Source organism: Balaenoptera physalus, assembly GCF_965194825.1.
Source record: "Balaenoptera physalus genome assembly, chromosome: 5".
NCBI lineage: Eukaryota > Metazoa > Chordata > Mammalia > Artiodactyla > Balaenopteridae > Balaenoptera > Balaenoptera physalus.
The window spans coordinates 60,735,693-60,759,005 of NC_138884.1; the positions used below are offsets into that span (position 1 = coordinate 60,735,693).

Here is a 23,313-nt window from a genome sequence, read left to right on the forward strand (position 1 = left end):
ACAAGCTTATGTATTGACTGGTTAATGCAAATGCTGTGGCCAGAGACTTCCAGGCACCTAGCCCTGTATTTCCCCTTGGAGCAGTGGTTCAGTATTCATTAGTTCAGTGTTCCCAGTGACTTTACAGAGCATAACTACCATGAATAATAAGAATTGACTGTGTATAATTCCCTCCACTTTTTGTCACAGATTGTCTTTTAAAACCTTGTAAAGTGAATCATCATTATATTGTCCTCACAGGAAGTGTTTTAATTAGAGTTTATATACATAACCAAGAGTAAGCATCATGATATGTAATATGCCTTAAATATAAGGGAACAGTAACTCTAAATCTCTGTGATCATTTAAAATAACCATATTTTCTTAACTTTCCTAAAGTGGACATAAATATATGGTGAACATTAATTGTTCATGGCTTGAGCACCCTGAACCAATGCTAGATTCTGTACATTCAATGCATATAAACTGATATTTCATTATAGCATAAAACTGACCTATTGCTGTTTGATAATTCTGTCAATAAATATCTCATAACACAGCATCTAAATATTTGAAGGACTCATGGTTAAGTTTGATTTCTATCCTGGGTAAAATTCTAGAATGGATTATTAAGGGAATCTTGACCAAATACAGATGAAAACATAGTAGGGGCACATGCAAGGTTCTTTCCTTGAGTATGGAAAACTGTACAGGGTAGCAGTGATATAATTTAGCATTTGCCTGAAATTTGATGTTGCTTTAGGAGTTTACCTGAGAGAAATGAGGATTGTGAAATTATTTGAAACCATGTCATAAGAGGAACAGGGAATGTTTCTCCTGAAGATGAGAAGACTCAAGTTGAATATAAGAGGGATATTTGTTTTCTGTGGTTCGAAGAGGCAGAACGAGGCTTAAAGATGCTACATGAAGGTAGATTTCAGCTGAAAGGAGCTACTTTTGGAGGTAGAGTTCCTTTTTATAGGATGCTAATAGTTGCTTCATTTTTCTCATTCCTGTGTTTATTCCCTTTTTTTCCCGTTTTCTTTATAATAGCTAACAATCAATCAAGGTGTCAACTAGCTGAGTTCTTATCTGTAGGCTGTAGAAGAAAATCCATTTCCAAGTTTATTATTGTTGGCAGCAGAATTTAATTCCTTGGAATTGTGGGACTGAGATCCTGATATTCGTACAGACTGTCAGCTGAAACTGCTCTCACCTCTTTGAGGTTGCCCACATTCCCCCCATCCTCACATCAGCATGGCATGTGGAATCCTTGTGCTTTGAATCTCTGATTTCCTTTTCTCCAACCAGCCAAAGAAATCTCTTTGGTCGTCCTGCGGTCATGTGATAAGGTCAGGCCCACCCAGATAGCCTTCTTATCTTCAGGTCAACTATGCCATATAGCATAACCTAATCATGGGGATAGAATCTATCAAATTCACAGTCCCAAAGATTATATAGAGTGTGTACACCAGAGCTGGGTAATCTTGGGAACATATTAGAATTCCTAGTATACTAGTGATTGGACAGAAGCCTCTCCATTTCTTTGAGAACCCCCAAATGTCAATATCTTTAAGTCTTTTCTCTGTGGCTGTTTAATTTCTTGAGAGACACATCTGCCTGTTTTTTTTTTGGTTTGTTTTTTTTTTTAAATGGCACAACTTTTTTTTTTTTTTAACTTTGGGTTTATTTTTTTTTAATTAATTAATTTATTTATTTATTTATTTATTTTTTATTTATGGCTGTGTTGGGTCTTCGTTTCTGTGCGAGGGCTTTCTCTAGTTGTGGCAAGTGGGGGCCACTCTTCATCGCGGTGCGCGGGCCTCTCACTATCACGCCCTCTCTTATTGCAGAGCACAGGCTCCAGATGCGCAGGCTCAGTAATCGTGGCTCACTGGCCAATTTGCTCCGCGGCATGTGGGATCTTCCCAGACCAGGGCTCGAACCCGTGTCCCCTGCATTGGCAGGCAGATTCTCAACCACTGTGCCACCAGGGAAGCCCCATCTGCCTGTTTTTGTCTAGTGAATTATAAATGCTGGCTGCCAGCATTTTGGGAGCTGAGAGTAGAAAAGGGGCTAAGGATCTCACTGTTTATCATGCATATGTTCACTTAATCCTCATTTTCAATTTAGTATTATCTCTTCCTCATCTATACCCAATATCTTCTAGCCCAGGGTCTTTCTGGTTTAGTCTCCTTAGAGAATAATTATCTGGCTGTGCAGTTTGGGATGGAGTCTTAAATGTCTGACTGTTCCTCACAGGTGTTCAGCCAGTCTCTCTGTTTTCCAACCCAAGCCTCACCCCTGAACCTGGAACCTGTATATAACTCCTGAGTCCTATTGGGCTGATCACTTTGTTTCTCACTGATTTCTATATTTCTGCTTATTCTGTTCTGCTAAGTCAGTTAATCTCCTCTTTACTATGTCTTCATGAATATTAGCTTTGATTTACAAATTTCTTCTAGTTTTATCACAGATGGAGTTCCTATTGTATTTTAGTTCTCCTTTGAGTAAGTTCTGAGAAGAAAAAGGGGGGAAATAATTGTCTTAAAATCATCTTGAAATCAGAAATCTAGGTAATCATTTGATACACCTTTTCTCTGAAATTATATGGTTCTGTTCAATTGATTAAATGTCATAACTTGGAAAGAATAATTTGGTCATCATGTATCTTTTCTGTTACTGATCTTCACTGATTAATATCTAATAATTGAATAAGACTAGTAAAAAAGATCACCATAATCCAGAGTAGCTAGATAAATTAATTTCCAATCACTGTTTATTTATTTGAAAGGTTACTATGTATTTCTTAGGTTACTTCCTAGATATTTTTACTAAAATAGTTACCTTTACTTATGAAGATATGAGAAGTTCATAAAAATTTAATATGGAATATTTTATTTTAAATGTTATTTTTTTTTAACACAGAGATTACTTTCTTCTGATCTGGACGTATCCTCTTGTTTAGTTCTTTTTTGTCACTGACAAATAGTTGTTATATAGCCAATCTGAGTTGGCTAAAATATTGGAGCTAATTCTCTCATGTGAGAATGCATCTGTGATATTGGCCTCAATAATGTTAGGATACTTAACTAACCACAGATATCTTATTGAATAAATACTACTGTAGCACGTTCAGACTACAGTTGGCTTTTAATATTAGTGGCACAAATTATGCAGTAGGTATCAGTCTTACCAGATTAAGACTGCTTTTATTTATCCTTTGTACATCTTGATTGTAGCAGACACTATATTTGACTGCTCTGAACATTTGTTATATCTAAATATCTAAAATCAGAAATGCTTTTTGCCATATTTATTCCATAAGATGTAATATTTCATATCTTGGATTTGTCAGAAGGAAAAGCAAATGCGTATAAAGTTTTTTTTAAATAAACTTCAAACACAAACTTATATGATATTATTGAGTCCTTCCACTATTAAAAGAAATCTGTACAGATATGTTTATTATCACTTGGGAGATCTTTTTGGTCTTTGTCTTAGTTAAATAGTTTGTTTTAAAACCTCTAATAGTGTTTCTTAAACCTTAATTGCGTTTGAATCACTTGGGGATCTTTTTTAAAAATGCAGGTTATTGGGCTTCCCTGGTGGCGCAGTGGTTGAGAGTCTGCCTGCTAATGCAGGGGGCGCGGGTTCGAGCCCTGGTCTGGGAGGATCCCACATGCCGCGGAGCGGCTGGGCCCGTGGGCCACGACTGCTGAGCCTGCGCGTCTGGAGCCTGTGCCCCGCGGCGGGGGGGGCCGCGGTGGTGAGGGGCCCGCGCACCGCAATGAAGAGCGGTCCCCGCACCGCGATGAAGAGTGGCCCCCGCTTGCCGCAACTGGAGAAAGCCCTCGCACGAACCGAAGACCCAACACAGCCAAAAATAAATAAATAAATAAAGTAGCTATTAAAAAAAATTTTTTTTAAATGCAGGTTATTGATCAGTAAATTTTAGGGTCTCAGATTCTGCATTTCTAACAAGCTCCCAAGTGACAGTAATGCTTCTATCAGTAGTTCATGAACCACATGTTGAGTAGTGGGGTTCTGTAATATCCATTATAACATTAGATGTTTTATCTTCAAGTTAGAGCAAAGGTTCTTAATCCTGGCTGTGCATCAGAATCTCCTTAGAGCCTTTAAAGTATGTAGATCCCTAGGCCTTCCTTTTACTTACTGAATTATATCTTTAGATATAGGAGAGTTCAGCATCTGTACTTTTGAAAGGCTCCACTGATGGGCAGCCTGGATTAAGCAGCACTGAGTTTAGAATAATAAAGGTTAGAGATCAGCTTGCTATATAGTGATATGTAGAATAGCAACAAGTTGTGTTTCATGTACATGGTAACTAACCATTTCTGCTTTTGAAATTTAAAAAAAATTTGTCTATTCTGAATATTTTTTAGATATGGTGTTTTTAGACATGATTTTGGGTGTATGTAGTAAATTGTAGTCATAATTTGAAGCAAATAAGTACTCATAGATAGGTTATCTTTTATATAACCTATAATGTCTTATATGGCCATTTTTTTGGTCACAAGTGGTAGTAGCCCAACTAAACATTCTTAAACGAAAATGGGCATTTACCAAAGGTATAGGGATGGTGCTGGCTTCTGGCACTACTAGTGTCAATGAGTCAAATATAACTTTATCAGAACTGTCTCCTTCCTATTTCTCTGCTCTCCTCTCCTCTATGTTGACTTATTTTGGGTAGTCTTTTTCTCTTTGTGGTGATAAAAGTGACCAAATAGCTCATGACTCACAATTTAGCAACCTTTGAGCATAGGTTCTTCTTGCAAACGTACGGCAGAAGTCTGAGTGAGGACACCCGATTGTCCCAGCATAGACCAATGACCCATTTCTAGAACCAGAGAGTCACAGAGTTGAGCACTTATGGACCACATGGAAGGAATAAGACTAATAGAAAACTGGAGAACAGTGATTTCCCAGAAGATTCTGGCCAGGCAATATATATGTCCAGTGTATCATTTGGAGTTTAACATAAATAGAGTTAAGTAACTTGAATTTTGCTTTGTTTCTCCTTTTGGGTATATCCGAATTGGTGTGAAAATAATATAATAGGAATAGGCAAATTATCTACGGCTGATGGTAAAGCCTTTGCAGATCCTGAAGTGCTTCGGAGGTTGACATCATCTGTTAGTTGTGCGTTGGATGAAGCTGCTGCTGCACTTACCCGTATGAGAGCTGAAAGCACAGCAAATGCAGGGCAGTCGGACAAGTAAGTGTGTTTCCACTGTGATCGGTATAAAAACATTTTCTTAAAAATAATTAAAATAGCTAACATTTACTGAGCATGTATTTTGTGCCTGGCACTATGCTAACCACTTTACCTGTGATATCTTACTTATACTCACAAAAATCCTTAGGCATGGATTTTGTTTTTATTCCCATTTTACTCATGAAAAGCTGAAAAGAAGCAACTTAAGATTGAATAGGTAACAAGTAGCAGAGGCAGGACACCAGTGTCTGACTACAAGGCTGACTTCTTAGCCAATATATTATAAAAGACCTTTTGCTTATTTAGATTTTGTTTTCTTTTAATGTTTTGGTGACAAAGAAGTAAATGATTTCTAATTAGTCATGCCATTTTCTACTTCATGTGCATAGTTCTGACCATTTTAAAGGGCAGGGTTTTTATTTGCTTATTTGTTTTATGAATGTTCAAAAACGTCAAAGATCTAGTTTCCGTAACTTGAATGTAAGTGAGTTCCAGGGATGTTATTTTTATTTGTCCTATAATTCCTTTTATATAATATTTCACGTTTAGTAAGAACTCAGTAAATATTTTCTGACTTGGCCTTTAAAGTTTTTCTGATGGTGTTATGCAATAAAAAACAATCACACCATCTTGTATATAAAACAATTATGGATAGTATAATGAAAAATACAATGCCAAGGAAGCAGCTGGAAAAGAACCATTAATACATGTTACTGTCTTCACCCTTCAGAGGCTTCTTTTTTTTTCCTTTAACTGAAAAGAAGCCATTAAGCCATTTTATTTACAGTTGACTCTTGAACAACACAGGTCTGAACTGCACAGGTCCACTTATACACAGGTTTTTATTCTTTCTTTTTTTTTTTTCTTTTGTCCATGCCACGTGGCTTGTGGATCTCAGTTTCCCGACCAGGGATTAAACCCAGGCCACGGCAGTGAAAGCCAAATTCTAACCACTAGACTACCAGCGAACTCCCAGCACAGGTTTTTTTCAGTGGTGAATACTACATTGCTTCACAGCCTGTGGTTGGTTGAATCCATGGATGCAGAAACGTGGATATAGAGATATGGAGGAACTGCATTTATGGAGGGCAGACTGATTAAGTTATTTGCAGATTTTCAGCTGAGTGGAGTGTGGTTTCCCCTAACCCCCGTGTTGTTCAAGGGTCAACTGTATTTTAGCAGTTACCTTTAAATAGTTGAAAAAATGAGAATACTCTTTTATATATGAGTTTAGAGAATAAAAAATAGCATTCAAGAATTGTCTTTTATATAATAGTGGTTTTATGCAACATCTTTTAGTATTAACAAGAGTGTGAATTTGCTGTTTCTCTTAACTCTGTGTTTGTCTTCATTCATCTAAGTTTTCTGTTTTTATTAATTTATTTTACCATCCTTCTCATAGATTGACTCTCCTTCTTTAGTTAACTTCCAGTTCTATTCCTTAGTTAACGTTCAGTTTTTCTAGCCTACAATATTATTGATATTCTCCAGATATTTTTTAATGTGCCTTCTGGGACTGGCAAGACACCTTGAAGAGTATATTAAAGCTAGTTCAAGCAGGAAATAGAATAGAAAAATAAAGAGTCATAGATTCTTTGGCACTGACACTACTAAAAGTGATCAGCAAAACACTAGACCATGTTTGTGACAGTCATATTTGTTCAGCAAAGCTTGAGAAACAGTGGCACGCAGTGGGTGTTATGTGCCAGGTTTTACATTAGTTAAGTGTGGTGCCATGTGCCAGATTTAACATACCCTTTGCTCAGAAGTTGTGAAGTTCAACTGTTGCTAGAGTAGTTCCTGAAAGGCTCTTTTAAAGCTAACACACCTAAGGGAATTGAATGAAAGTTCAAATGGGGAAATAAAGGAGGATGTGTGCCTGAGGGGGAGAGAGAGAATGAGAGACCACCCGAAAGGGAGAAAAAGTATGTTCTTATATATGAAATGTCTTGTGGGAGGGATTTGTCCTGAACTTACTTAAATGTGATAGAGAACATTGAGTCTAGAGACTGTCTTTGCCTATAAAATGGGAAATTAAGAGACAAACTTATTAAGTGCTATTTGAGACTTTCACTTTGGCAGGGGACAGTACAGTTAACAGGTAGACAAAATATATAGTATGGCATACAATGATAACGATTATGGGCAGAAGAAATTGAATGGGGAAGTGCTAAGGCAGTGTTTGGGGTTAGGGATCATGTTGCATTTTTAATAGGGTAGTCAGGGAAACCCTCATTTAAAAGGTGGCTTTTTAGCAAAGACCTGAAATAGATAAGGCAGTGAGCTGCGCCTGGGAGAAGCTTTTTTGTCAGAGGGATAGCAGATACCTAAATCTTGGAGTTGCAGCTTAATTAGCATTTTTGATGAAAAATGGGAAAGCCAATTTGGCTAAAGCGGAAAGAGTAAGTGAGAATAGTAGGTGATGAGACCAGAGAAGTAAAAGGAGGAGTTTGAGATCCTACCACTGGACAGGTCTTACAAGGATTCTGACTTTTACTGTGGGTAAGGTTAAAGGCCAGTGGAGGATTCTGAGCAGAGGAGTGACAGGTCTACTTCCTTTAAGCAAGATCTCTCTGGCTCCTTCACTGAAAAGAGCCTGAAGGAGAGCAAGGGTAAAAGCAGGGAGACTGCTTAGGAGACTTCGCCATAATCTTGGCTGAGGGTGATGTTCTTTAAACTGGGTGGTAGTGATAATATGGGTGTAGAAAACAGGTTATCCATGGATGATGGCTTTAGTACCTGAAGTGACAGGGCCACGTTTTAAGAGGAGGTTGTAAGAATTGAGGTATATTTGAAATAAAGAGAATATTAATGAAGAGACTTGGATTTAGTGTTTTTCTAAGAATGAATTTTAGCCGCAAGTGAAGGAATCTTTAGAAATGTCCATAGTTGAAATTCTTTTGGAAGATTTACAGGGCAAATGCTTTACTCTAAATATAACTTTCTGTTGTTCCACCACTTTTTCCACTCTCCTTTTGCTTGAATTAAGCCTTTGCCTTACCTGGATATTTTTCATACTTCCCCAAAACATGATGGCATAAGTAAATACTTCAAAAAAAGAATCTCCTTCTCAGTTATTCATAGATTAGTCAAAATTACATGCTCACAACTTTCCTATCTGATTTCCCTTTACTTGATTGAAGAACTCAGATAGGCATTTATAATTAGTAAAAGTTTTACCCATTTCATTAAATCTTATAAAATTTTTCTAGTGACTAAACAAACAGAAGTGTAATTATAACTTGTATTTCCTTCATGTGATTTTTCTATACAATTTTATGTTTTAAAATTTTGGATTTTTTCCCTACTTATAGTAAATTAGACTTTATCTTTCAGTTACATGACTGAAAACATTTTGTAATGTGGATAATTTTAATTCAGTGACTTTTATATGTAGATTTTAAAAACTCAGTGAACTGAATCATTTTATTTTCTTTTTGTTATGAGTCATATTGAAATAATCATTCTTTTTAGCACTACTGTCCAGATTAATTTCAAAAAAATCAACACTTATGCTGGGCAATTTTTTATATTCTTATATCCTGATATTACAATATTCTTCCCCCAATAGCCGCAGTTTGGCAGAAGCCTGTTCAGAAGGAGATGTAAATGCTGTGCGAAAGTTACTCATTGAAGGGCGAAGTGTAAATGAACACACTGAGGAAGGGGAGAGCCTCCTTTGTTTAGCTTGTTCTGCTGGATATTATGAGCTTGCACAGGTTTGTATTATCAAAATAAAGCTCACAGTTTTTTGATTGTTTTGTCTTAATTTGGACTGTGTATTAAGGAAATAATAAAATAAAATCAACCATCAGGCTCATTTCAAGAAATAGTTTTGTTAGATACATTTTTTTTATTTATTGGCTCTTTTGCTTATTGGCTCTGTAGTATGACTAGGTAGGTGTTAACATAAATATATGTTCAAAAAATTTTGGTGAAAATATTATTTTCTAATATCTTTTAAACTTTTTCTTTCATAAGGTTTTGTTGGCAATGCATGCCAATGTGGAAGATAGGGGGATCAAAGGTGACATTACACCTTTAATGGCTGCTGCTAATGGAGGACATGTCAAAATTGTGAAGTTGCTGCTAGCTCATAAAGCTGATGTCAATGCACAGTCTTCAACAGGTTATGCATACTTCTTTTTCAGTTTTTAAATATTAACACCCTCTGATAGTAATTAATTCACATGAAAGTGATCATTAGTGATGCTTTTGCAATTATCAATGCTGCACATTTGTATATATCTGTGCATTAGGCTTAAAATACATAGCATGTATTTTGAATGAAATTTCTCCTGTTTTGTGTATGAGTGCTATTAACTGGCCTTGGTTCTTTTATATTAAACACTGGCCCAGTTAAAGGACCATCCTCTTGGAAGTGGAGAGGATGGTCTCCACCTCTCAAACCCAAGTTTCCTATTTATCAGGGGAAAATGGAAGGGAGGGCAGGGAGAATAAGAAGGATATGCAACAGAAGGCAGGTCTGTCATTGCCGAGTGTTAATAAATTGTGGCCTATAGAAAAAGAAAGTATTATGAAAACGTTGTGTTACACAAGAGACAATGTTAATCTAAATAAGTTTTTTTTTCTTTCAAATTTGGGCATAGATGGATTTGTGTAAAAGCTCTAAAATATGTGAAAATATATTTTGTGCATTTCCGTCATGCAAGATTTTTAGATTTATTAAATATTTAAAATAATTTTAAAGGTCTGCATGTTCTGGTTTGAGGGGGTTTTAGGAATTCTTATTTTACCCAAAAGTTAACTTTTTTTCCCCTGTAACATGGGAGATTTTTATCATTATGAGGGAATGTTTTTGAAATTATTTTAACTTTGGCCACCAGTTAACTGATGTGTAAAGTTGTAGTGAAAACAGTACATGATTAAAAGTAACGGTATGAGGTATATCTATATATGATGAATAATTATAATCCAAAGAAAAAATAAAGCTTGGGAAACATTTCTCTGATTAAAGTTAGAATCGTTGTAACTTTTTCCTCATGTGGGAAGTTAGTTTCAGAATTGCTCAGTTCTTTTATAACTCTACAATTGTGTTAAGTGTATCTGATTTTCCACATGTGTTTGACCCTGATTTTTAAATGGAAAGAATAGGGAGTTGATTTCAGTAAGATAAAATGTAATGAAGAAAAGAATTATATATATAAGTGTAATAGCTAAATTTATTAAGATTATAGTCTCTCATTTCAGTTTTGTGTTTGATACTAAATAAACCTCTGTTTTATTTTGGTATTTTATGTTAATGTCTTTGTTTTTCTTCATTCAAATAGGCAATACAGCACTTACATATGCTTGTGCTGGAGGTTATGTAGACGTTGTAAAGGTGCTCTTGGAATCCGGTGCTAGTATTGAGGACCATAATGAAAATGGTCATACTCCTCTTATGGAAGCTGGAAGTGCTGGACATGTGGAAGTAGCCAGATTGCTGCTAGAAAATGGGGCTGGCATTAATACGCATTCCAATGAATTCAAAGAGAGTGCCCTTACGTTAGCTTGTTACAAAGGTACAGTAAAGAACTTGTTTTTTTAAACAAAGTTTTTAAACTCATGAAATGACAGTTACTTCATATAGAATGGTTAATCACTTAAAATAAAAAATAAAATATGGTAATAGTATATAGTACATTATAAGTAAGTGTTTAAAGTGTTTTAGAGTTTAAAAGTTTAATATATAAACTTTATATATTAAACTTTTAAAATATACACTCAATATTATAAATATTGTCAATGAAAAATGACTATCGATCCAGTTGTTTATTAGAAACAGTTATTTAATTTTAATATGCACTGTAGTTTTTAATGATTTTGCTTGTCAGAGTATTTTGCCTGGTTTACACAAAAGAATCCTATTGAATCCAGAAGTATTTAGCCTGTAAATTTAAAGTAAATGCAATAAAAGCTAGAATGAGGGGCTTCCCTGGCAGTCCAGTGGTTAAGACTCCGCGCTTCCACTGCAGGAGGCGTGGGTTAGATCCCTGGTAGGGGAACTAAGATCCCACGTGCCGTGCAATGTGGCCAGTAAAGAAATAAATAAATAGAAGCTAGAATGATTTATTAACAAGAAGGTGCTTAAGCTATTTCTCATGATACCAAGAAGAAAGGAAAAAAATTGAAGAGAAAGGAGGATATATGAAAAGAAAAATAAAAAGTGGTGTGGAGGGAGTTTGTATTCAAAAGAACAATTTTAGAGTATCAACATGTTTAATAAAGTTAGAAGGAAGAGCTGGTAGAAATTGAGAATACCTACCAATATATAGCTGTACAAAGGGGGTACATAGTGTTCTAAATGATGTCGATCAACCTGAAAATATTGATAATAGAGTAAAATATCTTCTTTTGGGGGGAGCAAGATAATTGTCTGGAAAGATACTTGGTCTTCAGCTAGTTAATCTAGATTCTAGATTCTAAAAAGACAGCCACAGAGCCAGACAGTTTTCGGAATCAACCTTTTTGACAGATAAATTGCTATAAACTAAGAAACTTTTTAAAAAGAAAATTTCATGAAATTTTATACCTGCATAGCCATTCACTTCAATGTTTTCTACCATCTGCAGCTGTGTCATGATTGTATCATAGAATAAGTGATACATTTTTGACCCAGAGGCATCAAGAAAAAGCTCTTGCAAGGCAAGGTACAAAAGTTAAGGAGGCACTCACTCTCAATGGCTGAATCTTCACGTACACTAGCTTGTGAGCGAATGTCTCCTTAAATTTTGCACCCAGGGCTTTGATTCCTGCACCCTTGCGTTGGCCCTCCTGTTGTTTTGTTTCATTCTATCAGTACTTCAGAGTGGCCAGGGTTTTGTTAGGTCTTTTGGAATAACTTCACTTAAAAAACATGGCTAAAATACTCCTTAGACACATAAATGACTAAAATTTAAGTTAAATGTAAAAATGTGCTCTAAAGGACTTTTGATTATCTCGTGTTACAGATAATTCAGATTAAGGGTACTTAGGAAGCACAGCTGAGGTCTCTTACTTCTCCAGTTCTGTTTAGTAGTCACGCAGAGGTTGATCTTCATTGGGAGGGGAGAAATTAAGCCTTGGGGCAGCCTCTCCAGGGCAGGCTGATTGGGTGGCTCTCTCTCCTCTTTCCAGCAAATACTTTTGAAACAGGACCTAGCTCCATTTTACTACTGAGACCCAGCTGGCCAATGAGCTTTGAGATGGGGCAATGTATAACTACTCTTCCCTCTCTCCTATGCTTGTAGCCCCACCCTGCTGAGGTTGGGGCTTGCAGGCTTTCGTTAGAGAAACTGGATATAGAACTGAGCTGGTGGAGAATATCTCTACTACTTCCAAGGATCCATGGACACTCTTACTTTCCTCTATTTCTGGTGAGGTCTCTTAGGATACAGATTGACAAGGAGGAGATGGGGAAGGGATAGAATTCAGGCTGAGACTAAACATTGATGTGGATCTTTGGGAAGGGAGAATGACAGAGAGGAAGGAGAGATAGTTTGTTAGCAAAAACAAGGTATGGCAGGTGCTACACTTATTCACCAGAGTTAATTTTAACTGTTCATGATTCCGCCATCCACTCCTTCTGCCATCCACTCCTTCCTCCATTCCCAGTTGACTGAAAATTGACTGCAGCTCATTCCAGATGAAGTTGGAAAAAAATTAGTCACTTTTCTACTGTTTCTTACATAGTATCTGAAGTCCTTTTTAAAATATAATTTATGTTCATTGTAACTACTCACAAGGTAATCTTTATCTGAACTGAAGCATATGGTTTATTTGAAACTACATAAATATATGTGTGTGTGTATATATATGTATGTGTATATATATATTTATATCTAAATAAATGAATAAATATAAATGGTGTTGTTTCAAGAATATTTTTATATATACGGTTTCCAACTTACAAGCAGGTTGTTCCTAAGATGTCTGTGAGTTAGTTATTGAAACTTAAAGCTCATTTCCTCATAGAAATAACTTCAGTGATGATTATCATCCCAGGCTACTGGTTCACAAAAGCTAATTTAGTCTATAGTATAAATAAAATAACTATGGCATGCCTGGGCCCTAAAAAGATTGTAGAGGGGTTATTCTGGGTGTTGCATTTTAGGGCCACCTTTGCTCACCTACAGCAAGGATTTTAGTAATAGCAGTTTCTAGGGTAACAGGGTAAGGAGTAGAACAGCACAGATCACTTGTATAATTTGTGTTGGGCAGTTGAGGGTGGCTTGTAGCTGACTTTAGTATTGTGGTAATAAATGTATTGCTGTTAAGTTAAATATAACTTTTCAAAATATTGTAATTTTATTTTCGGGGAATTATAAAATATTTTTAAGTAATCTTATAAACTTTTGGTTTAGGACATCTAGAGATGGTGCGATTTCTTTTGGAAGCAGGCGCAGATCAAGAGCATAAAACAGATGAAATGCACACTGCTTTAATGGAGGCTTGCATGGTAAGATTGGTGAAATACATACATGAAATATATTTATATATTAGGTAGAGACAGAGCCAGTGTATAGTGAGTGCCATTTCCTTGGGTTGAAAGATTCTGTTTATCATGACTTGTGGATCAGAACCTCAGCTATCTGAGTTATAAGAGCCAGTTGTGCAATATTAACTTCTATCAGAGGTGCTTTCTGAAGCTTTGTAGCACTACCTTCATTTTCTGGTTTTATGTAATTGGCACAAAAAGTGACTTTTTAAAAGATTGATCAAGGATATTAAAAATGAGAACATAATCCACAGAGTATGCACATAATACTACTAAGTAAAACATGTTCATCAAACCCGTAATGTAAAGTTTATGAAAAATTTGAAATTAAAATATTATTTGCATTACATAATTCTCCCTCTGTCATTCTCCTTTCCCAAAGATCCCTTTCCAAAGATTCTCCCTTCCCAAAGATCCTCTATCGTGGTCTTTTCTCAGCCCTGAATTCCTTTTTTCAAGAACTTTTTTTTAAATTTGTACTTGAGAATGCGTAATAATAGTACTCTAAACTTTTGTATCTCAGTCTATGACTTGTGGCACAGAAATGAATCAGAATAACATTATAGACAGATTTATGAGAAAAACACACCAAAGATAAAACAGACCCAAAATTAATTTTAAGTTTCTTGTCTCAACTTCCCTTCAGAGAATTATTGAAAGGATGTTAAATTTTAATTACTAATTAAAAAAAAAATTAAGTAGCCATTTAAGACTTGTTATTTTTTGTTTTTCTTATTGCCATACCAGTGTTTGCTTTAGTAAATTATTCTTTTGATTAAACAAGTTTTCTGGGAGGGTTTTGAGTTCCCCATCTGTTAAAATAATATCCTTCTCTAGGGTTGTTGTGAGGATTAAATGACATAATGTGTGTAAGGAACTTAAAACATCCTTGCCACCCCCATTAGAGAAACAAACTGTATGTAGATTAAAAAATTAAAGTGGAATATTCTGTAGACCTACTCTGCATGCAATGGAAGTGTTATAAGTAGATGAAAGATACTAGTAGGGGCCATACGTTTGGAGACTTGCTAAGAGACTGAGGTTTTAAACTGGACTTTAAAGGAAATGTAGGAGTTGACTCCTTATGGAGGGAGAAAATTCTGAGCTAAAGGAACAGCAAAGTAACCACAGTGATAAGACTTTAAAGTTGTGTAGTATGGCAAGTACCAAGGCAAAAATGGGCATGACATGTTCAAAAGAAGTTGAAATGTCTGTGAGGTAATACAGAAGGAAAAATTGTATCAAAGGAAGAAGGAATGGAAAAGTGAGCCTTGGGGTTGCCAATATTTAGGGAAACTGAGAAAGGGAGACCGGTAAAGAAGACGGAAGATATTAAGAGAGAACTTCTTTTTCTTTTTCTTAATTTTCACTGGCATTTGATTGTCGAACAACAAAGGAATTACCATGTACATATTGTGTTCCCTTTTCCCTAACACATCATGCTCAATTCCCCCACTCCTCTAAAAAGTATTGGATTTTTCTTTTTCTACCTAGCCAAAACTTTGCTTATCCTTAAGGTTTCTATGAAAATCCTACTTTCCCTTTCTAAACTTTATCCTTTTAGCATTTAAGCTTATACTATGCAGTGTTGATGTTATCTCACAGTAATCTCTTATTTTATGTGCTTACTGGTTTTTTTTTTTCTGACGGTTAATAAGCTTTTTGACTGAAGGTATTTTTCTACATATTTTATATCCTCAATTGCTATTTACTACTAGAGTAAACTGTAGATATGTCTTAATTAATGCTTGCTTACTCACCTGTTAAATGTAGATTTATTAATTCTTAATTTGAATTGAGATCAGCAAACTTCATTGTATAGCAATTGAGAAGTATTTTTAAAGATTTTTTAATGGTACTGATTCAGTTTTTTTAATTGCATTGTAATCAGGATGGCCACGTTGAAGTAGCTAGGTTACTTCTTGACAGTGGTGCCCAAGTGAACATGCCTGCTGATTCATTTGAATCACCATTGACTTTGGCTGCATGTGGTGGGCACGTGGAACTTGCGGCTTTACTTATTGAAAGAGGAGCTAGCCTGGAAGAGGTCAATGATGAAGGTTATACACCATTGATGGAAGCTGCTCGTGAAGGACATGAAGAAATGGTGGCATTACTTTTAGGCCAAGGTAACCAATACCAATCAAGACACTAACGCATAAATGTGTAAAATGTAAGATTATGATTTTATAAAATTGAATTTATTTCATTTTTCTAGTAGATTTGTAATGAGTTGCTATCACAAAAATTAAAGATGAAATATTTTCTTTGAAAACAGCTCTCATACTGTACTAAATAAAATCAGATGGACTTCTTTAGTATTTAAGAGCTTTCAAGCCATTTTGTGCTGTGTTAATAAAAATAGAAAGAAGTGGGGGTGGGATAGGGTTGTAGGTTATGTGGGGGCATGTATGAGATTCAGCATTTCTGCAGCTAATATATTGAGAGAATGCCTCTTAGGGCAGAATACCTATTAATAAATATTTGATGTTTCTAGTGTTTCATAAAGTACACTATGGGAAATCTTGCCATAAGGGCTAACTTGATGAGAATGCAAGAATGCATGTATAAGAATCTGTCAAGGAGCTCAGTACACAGTGGGCCTCTCTTTTGGGGAAAGTGAAACAGTTACTTGACTGTATTAAGATACCTTAAGTTTAGAAGTAATCTCACATCTCTATCCATATTGGTAGCCTGGTTTTATATCTCTTTTAGTAGTAAAGGTTTTGTTTGTACAAATTTAAGAGGAATGGCACATGTTTTAAAAACCTTTTACTGAGAGGTAATATTGACTAGAATTTTAAAAGCGTAGTTTTCGGAGCAGACTTCTTAGGTTCGAATCACAAATCCACTGCTTGCCGATTTTGTAACTATAGGCAAGTTTCTAACCTTCTGTGCCTCAATTTTGTTGTCTGTAGGGTTGTTGTGAGAGTTTATAGATGTGTATAAAGCTTTTCGAACACTGTTTGTCATATAGTGCCTGTTAAGTGTTAACTGTGGTGATGGTGGTAGTAGTGATGATGATAATGTTGTCGTGACCTTGGGCAAGTTAGTTAATCTCAATTTCCATAGCTGTAAAAATGGAGCTAACAAAAATATGTAAAATGCTTTAAATATTGCCTGACAAATAACGGCATATTAAATATTATCTATTATCATTTTCATCAACATCTTTATCATCATTATTTTGAATCTTTATAACGAGGGAATGTGGTTTATTTTCTCAGGCCTTAAATCACATGACTTGTACCTTCTGGCTGAATAAATCTTATTCCAGCAGTGTACATCAAATATGGACTGGTGGATGTGGTTTTGATAGTTTTCTTTATTTTTAACTGCCTCCTAGAATAGGGGAGAGGTACTTCATCATTTACTAAATTAATATAAATGTTCATTTTTGAAGTATAGTTTACTAGGAAATAATCATGTTTTGCTTATCTCTGGAATAAGTTAATGACTTTCTTTAAATAATTAGAATCTTTATTTTAGGAGCAAATATCAATGCACAGACAGAAGAAACTCAAGAAACTGCCTTGACTTTGGCTTGCTGTGGAGGCTTTCTGGAAGTGGCAGACTTTCTAATTAAGGCAGGAGCTGATATAGAACTAGGGTGTTCTACCCCTTTAATGGAAGCTGCTCAAGAGGGTCATTTGGAGTTAGTTAAATACTTATTAGCTGCAGGTAGGCATTTTTGCATTTGGGAGTTTTTTTACATGATTTATTTAAGTAAAAATATTACAATGCAAATAGCTTTTTTTTGATGTATGATGCACTGAATGTGTATAGAAAAATAATGTGATAAATTTTTTAGTGTATTCTGAATAAATAATTTACCGTATTGCTGTTTGAAATATCTGCAGTTTTAATTTTAAGCGGTAATCTATTTCTAATTTTTTTTCTTTTTTGCTTTTAAAGATGCTGACAATATTCTCTATTTCTAGAAATGGATAAGGCTGTTTTGTCTAATTTGAGGAGATATGGCTTATCTAGAAGAAATTTCAGTATCCACATTTGTGTCTTATGATTCTTTTATTAAGGCTGTGTATCTAACACTACTGCAGGAGCTAATGTTCATGCAACAACAGCAACAGGGGATACAGCACTAACATACGCCTGTGAAAATGGTCATACCGATGTAGCAGATGTCTTACTTCAGGCAGGAGCAGATCTGGTAAGCTATGTCACTTTCTAAATCTTAATATTTAAAGCTAGGACAAGAAATTAATTGAAAGATTATAGACAAAAGGTATTTCTTTACTTCTAATTTTATGTTGGCCTTTTTGCCATGCTTTTATCTCATTTAGTCATATTTTTTTCCTATGCTGTTTGGTGTCCATTCTTATTTTCCTTGTTAGCAGGACTATCCAGTCTACTACCCCTTTTCCCCTACAAAAAAGGGAAAATTTTGTGTTTGATATGTTAATAATTAATCGTAATAATTAATACAAATTTTCTATTAAGTACTTAGCTATTTTTAGAAGCTTTTCTGATTTGTCATAAAAAGGCAAATATGGCTTAGAGGTGGCATTTCACTGTCGTTTAGGAAATAAATTGTACCTATACCATTCAAAGCATTATTAAATAAAGGAGTTAAAAAGATAAGTATTCAGTAAATAATATTTTTCCCTCAAATAACTTTTTATTTAGTGAGAAGGATGAAATACTGAGGTCATTTTTAAAAATATTTATTTATTTATTTAGGGCCGTGTTGGGTCTTCGTTGCTGTGCACGGGCTTTCTCTAGTTGTGGTGGCTTCTCTTGTTGTGGAGCATGGGCTCTAGGTGCATGGGCTTCAGTAGTTGTGGCACTCAGGCTCAGTAGTTGTGGCGCACGGGCTTAGTTGCTCCACAGCATTGGGGATCTTCCCAGACCAGGGCTCGAACCCGTGTCCCCTGCATTGGCAGGCGGATTCTTAACCACTACGCAACCAGGGAAGTCCCTACTGAGGTCATTTTAAGGTAGATTACAAAGAGATGTCATAGGGAAAGGACAGACAGTAAAAAAGCTCAGAAGAGGTGAAGACGTCATCTGAGATGTTATGTTTGGGGCTGGGTAAGGTTTAGAAAGGTAGATACTGTGCTCTTGTTACAAAAGAGATACTCCAGTTGGAAGAAATAGTATGAGTACAGCCTGAGAGGTAGGGAAGAATAAAGCAATTGTGTGTGGGGAAAATAGTCATTCTTCCAGTTTAGCCTGTGAGGGAGTAAGAAAGGTAGGTTTTAGTTAAAACATAAGCACCCGTGTGTTCGTGAGGCTGAGATTAATAAGTAAATGTGTTTTCCTGTAGAAGTTCATGGTTTATGACAGAACCTCACATGCAGGCAGAAACAGGCTCCTCAATTAACTGGTTTCTTAACTTAAAATTTACTTAACTTCTCTTTCCTCATTTATGAAAGGAGAGGGTTAAATTAGACTACTATTGTGGCCTCCTTCAGCTCTGTCTGTGTTGGTACAACTCTTGGAGAACTTATGACGCACATTATATTCTAGCTAGTCATGCGCATCTTCCTCTTACTAGGTTTTGAGCTTCTTCAGCTTAGGAACTAAATTTCCAGTGTTTACTACAGTGACTGTGAAACATACAGCAATGTAATCTTGCTTAGTGAATTGCAATTAAAACAACTTAGTGTATGACTTAAGAGAAAAATCATCAGATGTAAGTGTAAAAAATATTGACATATAAAATGCTTTATAAAAGGTGTTTTTTTCTCAAACCTTTATACCGTAAGATCTGAAAATTTTTCCTATGCTGTTATTCTGAATTGCAAAAATGCAGCTGGTTCTCCATCCTTTTGAAAGCCAGAAATCTCTAGTAATATCTTATAATTGATGGTATTAAATATCACTAGCCTTGTTATTTTTATGTACGGTAAAATAGAGATAATGGGAAGTCTGTAAAGGCAGAGAGTGATATACTTAGAGAAATTCATATACGTAGGATACAAACTTATGAAAAGAAAATCACTTGTAGTGGATTAGGATAATGTTGATAATGTTGATTGTTTGGAGAGGGCTGTGCTAGAGTGCCATTCATTGTTCAAGTTCCAGAGTCCTTTTTGTAGAGAGAAGGAAAAATTACCCAGATGGATTTAGATGAGGGTGTAACAATCACATGAATATAACCCCAGTTCTTAATTTATCTATATTTCCATAGAACATGTTTCTAATTTGAGATTGTTTAAATTAAAGAATGTATTCCTTGATTTACTTCAAAGCATGTTATTTAATATATTTAGATTCTGAAATTTGTTCACTTCTCTTCCTTTTGATTTTCATGAAAAAGAATAATTGTTCATTAGAAATTAAATATCAAGTAAGTCTGTGTTTTTTAAACAGGAGCATGAATCTGAAGGTGGAAGAACTCCTTTAATGAAAGCTGCAAGAGCTGGTCATGTTTGTACCGTTCAGTTCCTAATTAGTAAAGGTAGGTTTGTGTAAGGCAGTAATTTTTTTCCACAGGTATCTATCCCCTGCCCTTGGGTATTAAGAGATTTACAGGTAAAGGACATTTTGGAGGTGTCACGTGGTAGAGGGATGCTACTGAGATTTTTGTGAGTGGGTAGTTGATAAACATCCTGCAACACATAGAACCATTCCAAACTGTGAAGAGTTCTGATACCGAATACCACCCTTGTTAAAAAACATTTCAATACAGAAAAATTTCTCTATGTAAAAAACTTTGAGGGTTTAGATACCTTTAAGTCTTTTCTGTTCATGTAATAATATATCTTGAAACCTGGATTTTTATGTTGTTTCTGCCACTGATTAATTTGAGGGCAAGTCACTTTTCTTCTTTATATTTCCTTGGGCCTAAGTTTCCTTCTTTGTAAAATATAGAGAGGTGGTCATAAATATAGCACCCCCAAAAAAAATCAAAATTGAAATGGAACAAATATGCCAAAAATGCATTTTCATTCATGGTCATTTATTCTACTTTGAATACCAAAATCCTTAATAACAAAAGTAGCATATTATTACTTCCTTTAAATCACTTTTTAGGTATTCACTGTATAAGTTCAAGTTGAAAGTTTTTCATGAACTTAAGTATAGAAGATTAGAGATTTCATTATATTCTTAAGTATAGGAGATTAAAGATTTTATTTTTGATTCAACATTAGTAAAAGTGAGACTGTGTAGACCATATACAATTAAAAAGGCAACATATGCCATTTCCTTCTTACCAAAAATACTAAAGTTTGAAATCATTTGTAGGTAGAGAAAATAAATCAGAAATAACTTACTGGTCAAATTTTTTAGGCAATTTGAACACTTCCTTGTGTTATACGTTTATAAATAAGACATAGTATTCTCAAGAATGAAATTATTTTCAGTTATTATCTTCTCTCTTCTTTGGTTAATTTTAATGAATCTGATTCCAGTTTCTTCCTGGTATTTTACTTCCATTTCCCACATGCATAGCACAGTGCTCCAAATCAGGGATGAATTCATATTAAGGGGAAAATGTACCTGTTTTCATTCTCAGATATTTCCCAATGAAAAAAGATTATACTACTATTACTTACTATTTTTTGTTAATTCCTTCCATATTTGGCCCATAGAGGGCAGTGTGGTTTATTTTTTATTGGTTTTTAGTCATCTTTCCCACTGAAGATACTAAAATGTAGATAAAATTTTATATTTTACTTTTTTAAAACAGTGATTATATTAGGAATAATATATACTTTTATCATTATCTTTTAATGGTACATACTGAAACATTTATGGATGAAATTATATCATGTTTGTCTGGGATTTGTTTTAGAATAATTCAAGATGGGAGAGGAGAATGGATGTGGGTATATGTGAAATGAGATTGGCCATGTTTATAATCATTGAAGCTGGGTAATGGGTATGTGGGGCTTCAGTATACTGTTCTCTCTACTCTTCGATTTTGAAGTTTACCATAATTTAAGAAACAACACTCTATTAACATGATTTTTCATGCCTTGTCTGTTTTAGGAGCAAATGTGAATAGAACCACAGCTAACAATGACCATACTGTACTGTCCCTGGCTTGTGCAGGGGGTCATCTGGCAGTGGTGGAACTACTTTTGGCTCATGGGGCAGATCCTACTCACCGTTTAAAAGTATGTAACTCAAATGTTTCAGGTAGCATTGTGAATTAATCTTCACTCTTGAGCATAACAAATTATTATCTATAAGTTCCACTTGTATTGGCATTCTAAAAGTGTTCATTTTCTTCTGTCTTTAGTGGAAAGTGTTCTTTACTAAACCTAAAACTTTAATGTGTCTGGGGCCTGTTGGCTATATCTTCCTTATGTTTCTGTAAATTAACTTTAAAAAAAAATTTTTCCCCTTCCGTATTCACTCTTTTAGGATGGCTCGACTATGTTGATAGAAGCAGCAAAAGGTGGTCATACAAGCGTTGTTTGCTATCTTTTGGACTATCCTAATAACTTGCTTTCAGCCCCTCCACCAGATGTCACTCAGTTAACGCCCCCATCCCACGATTTAAATAGGGTAAGCTTCTAAACTAAAGCATTTTATGTTATATCATCTTTTTCCCTTTTTCGGTCATAGTTCAAGATTAAACTAGATTGTTTTTTGTTATAATATGTAGTTCTTTTTATAGATAACATACTTGATATGGTTAATGAACATCTGGTGTAATATTCAGATTCTAGATTGATATGATTTTGCTTTGCTTTCTTACTGTGGCCAGAATAATCTTTTGATTTCAAAGTTCATTAAAAAAATGTCATGGAGGGAATTTCCTGGTGTCCAGTGGTTGGGACTCAGCGCTTTCACTGCTGGGTCCTGGGTTCAATCCTTGGTCGGGGAACTAAGATCCCATCCCGCAAGCTGTGCGGCATGGCCGAAAAAAAAAGTCATGGAAAATAATTTGATACCAGCACATTTTAAGTAAATATGTCACCTGAGATTGTCATATGAAAAAATATTTTGAATGGATCTTTGTAACTTATTCTTCATTTAAAGCAAATTATATAACGGAAGGTGTAGGAAAAGCAGATATATAATCAGTTTCATTTGTCTTAGGCTCCTCGTGTACCGGTTCAAGCACTGCCCATGGTTGTCCCACCTCAGGAGCCTGACAAACCACCTGCCAATGTTGCCACTACTCTTCCCATCAGGAATAAAGGTCAGTTATACTTCTAAAGACTTACAAGTTGTCCAAGTAAAAATGATAAGATTGCAAAAAAAAACCAAAAACTAGCCATTTAAAATTATTATTCCACAAAAAATGAATTTTACTAGGTCGGCATAATTGAAGATTTTTTTTTTTAACAATGAAAAAACCATGTTATTGGGAGAGAACATAGTTAAGAACACTAATTTGTGCTGGAATCAGAAGTATTAGCAGTAGAAATTCAGATGCTCATCTTTGATGCAATTCTGATTATCCATGATTTCCTCTAATAACTAGTCATTTCTATTCATGTTAAAATGTTAGGCTGCGTATAATTGGGTGACATTTTTGTAAATTACTAAAATTTCTGTAGTGATATGAGGCATAAGATTAATAAGCTAGATCAAAATTAAATTTTATTTTACAATAACTGGTTTTAATGTAGATTTTATATCTGGAATACCTTTTCTCAACCAAGAATTCAAAGTTACTTCAGATATGGTTGTT

At 35.1% G+C, this 23,313-nt stretch overlaps 1 protein-coding gene and 1 long non-coding RNA gene across 16 annotated transcripts in view; one reads left to right on the top strand and one right to left on the bottom strand.

The window, feature by feature from the left end:
• LOC309661903 overlaps positions 1-23,313 on the bottom strand; it is a 1,098,809-nt gene that overhangs the window by 105,506 nt on the left and 969,990 nt on the right. The gene's annotated exons all lie outside the window — the stretch shown is intronic.
• Positions 1-23,313, top strand: part of ANKRD17 (ankyrin repeat domain 17) — a 169,412-nt gene that overhangs the window by 82,876 nt on the left and 63,223 nt on the right. For 9 of the 15 annotated variants that reach the window (XM_082463682.1, XM_082463694.1, XM_082463692.1 and 6 more), the window contains exons 3-14: positions 5,062-5,218; positions 8,790-8,937; positions 9,200-9,347; positions 10,510-10,743; positions 13,564-13,658; positions 15,589-15,826; positions 17,187-17,378; positions 17,735-17,868; positions 20,034-20,121; positions 21,657-21,784; positions 22,035-22,178; positions 22,716-22,818. In XM_082463682.1, the coding sequence (XP_082319808.1) occupies positions 5,062-5,218; positions 8,790-8,937; positions 9,200-9,347; positions 10,510-10,743; positions 13,564-13,658; positions 15,589-15,826; positions 17,187-17,378; positions 17,735-17,868; positions 20,034-20,121; positions 21,657-21,784; positions 22,035-22,178; positions 22,716-22,818 (1,809 nt within the window). The remainder of the gene's footprint in view (positions 1-5,061; positions 5,219-8,789; positions 8,938-9,199; positions 9,348-10,509; positions 10,744-13,563; positions 13,659-15,588; positions 15,827-17,186; positions 17,379-17,734; positions 17,869-20,033; positions 20,122-21,656; positions 21,785-22,034; positions 22,179-22,715; positions 22,819-23,313) is intronic. The other 6 variants (XM_082463690.1, XM_082463691.1, XM_082463686.1 and 3 more) reach the window with 2 other exon arrangements.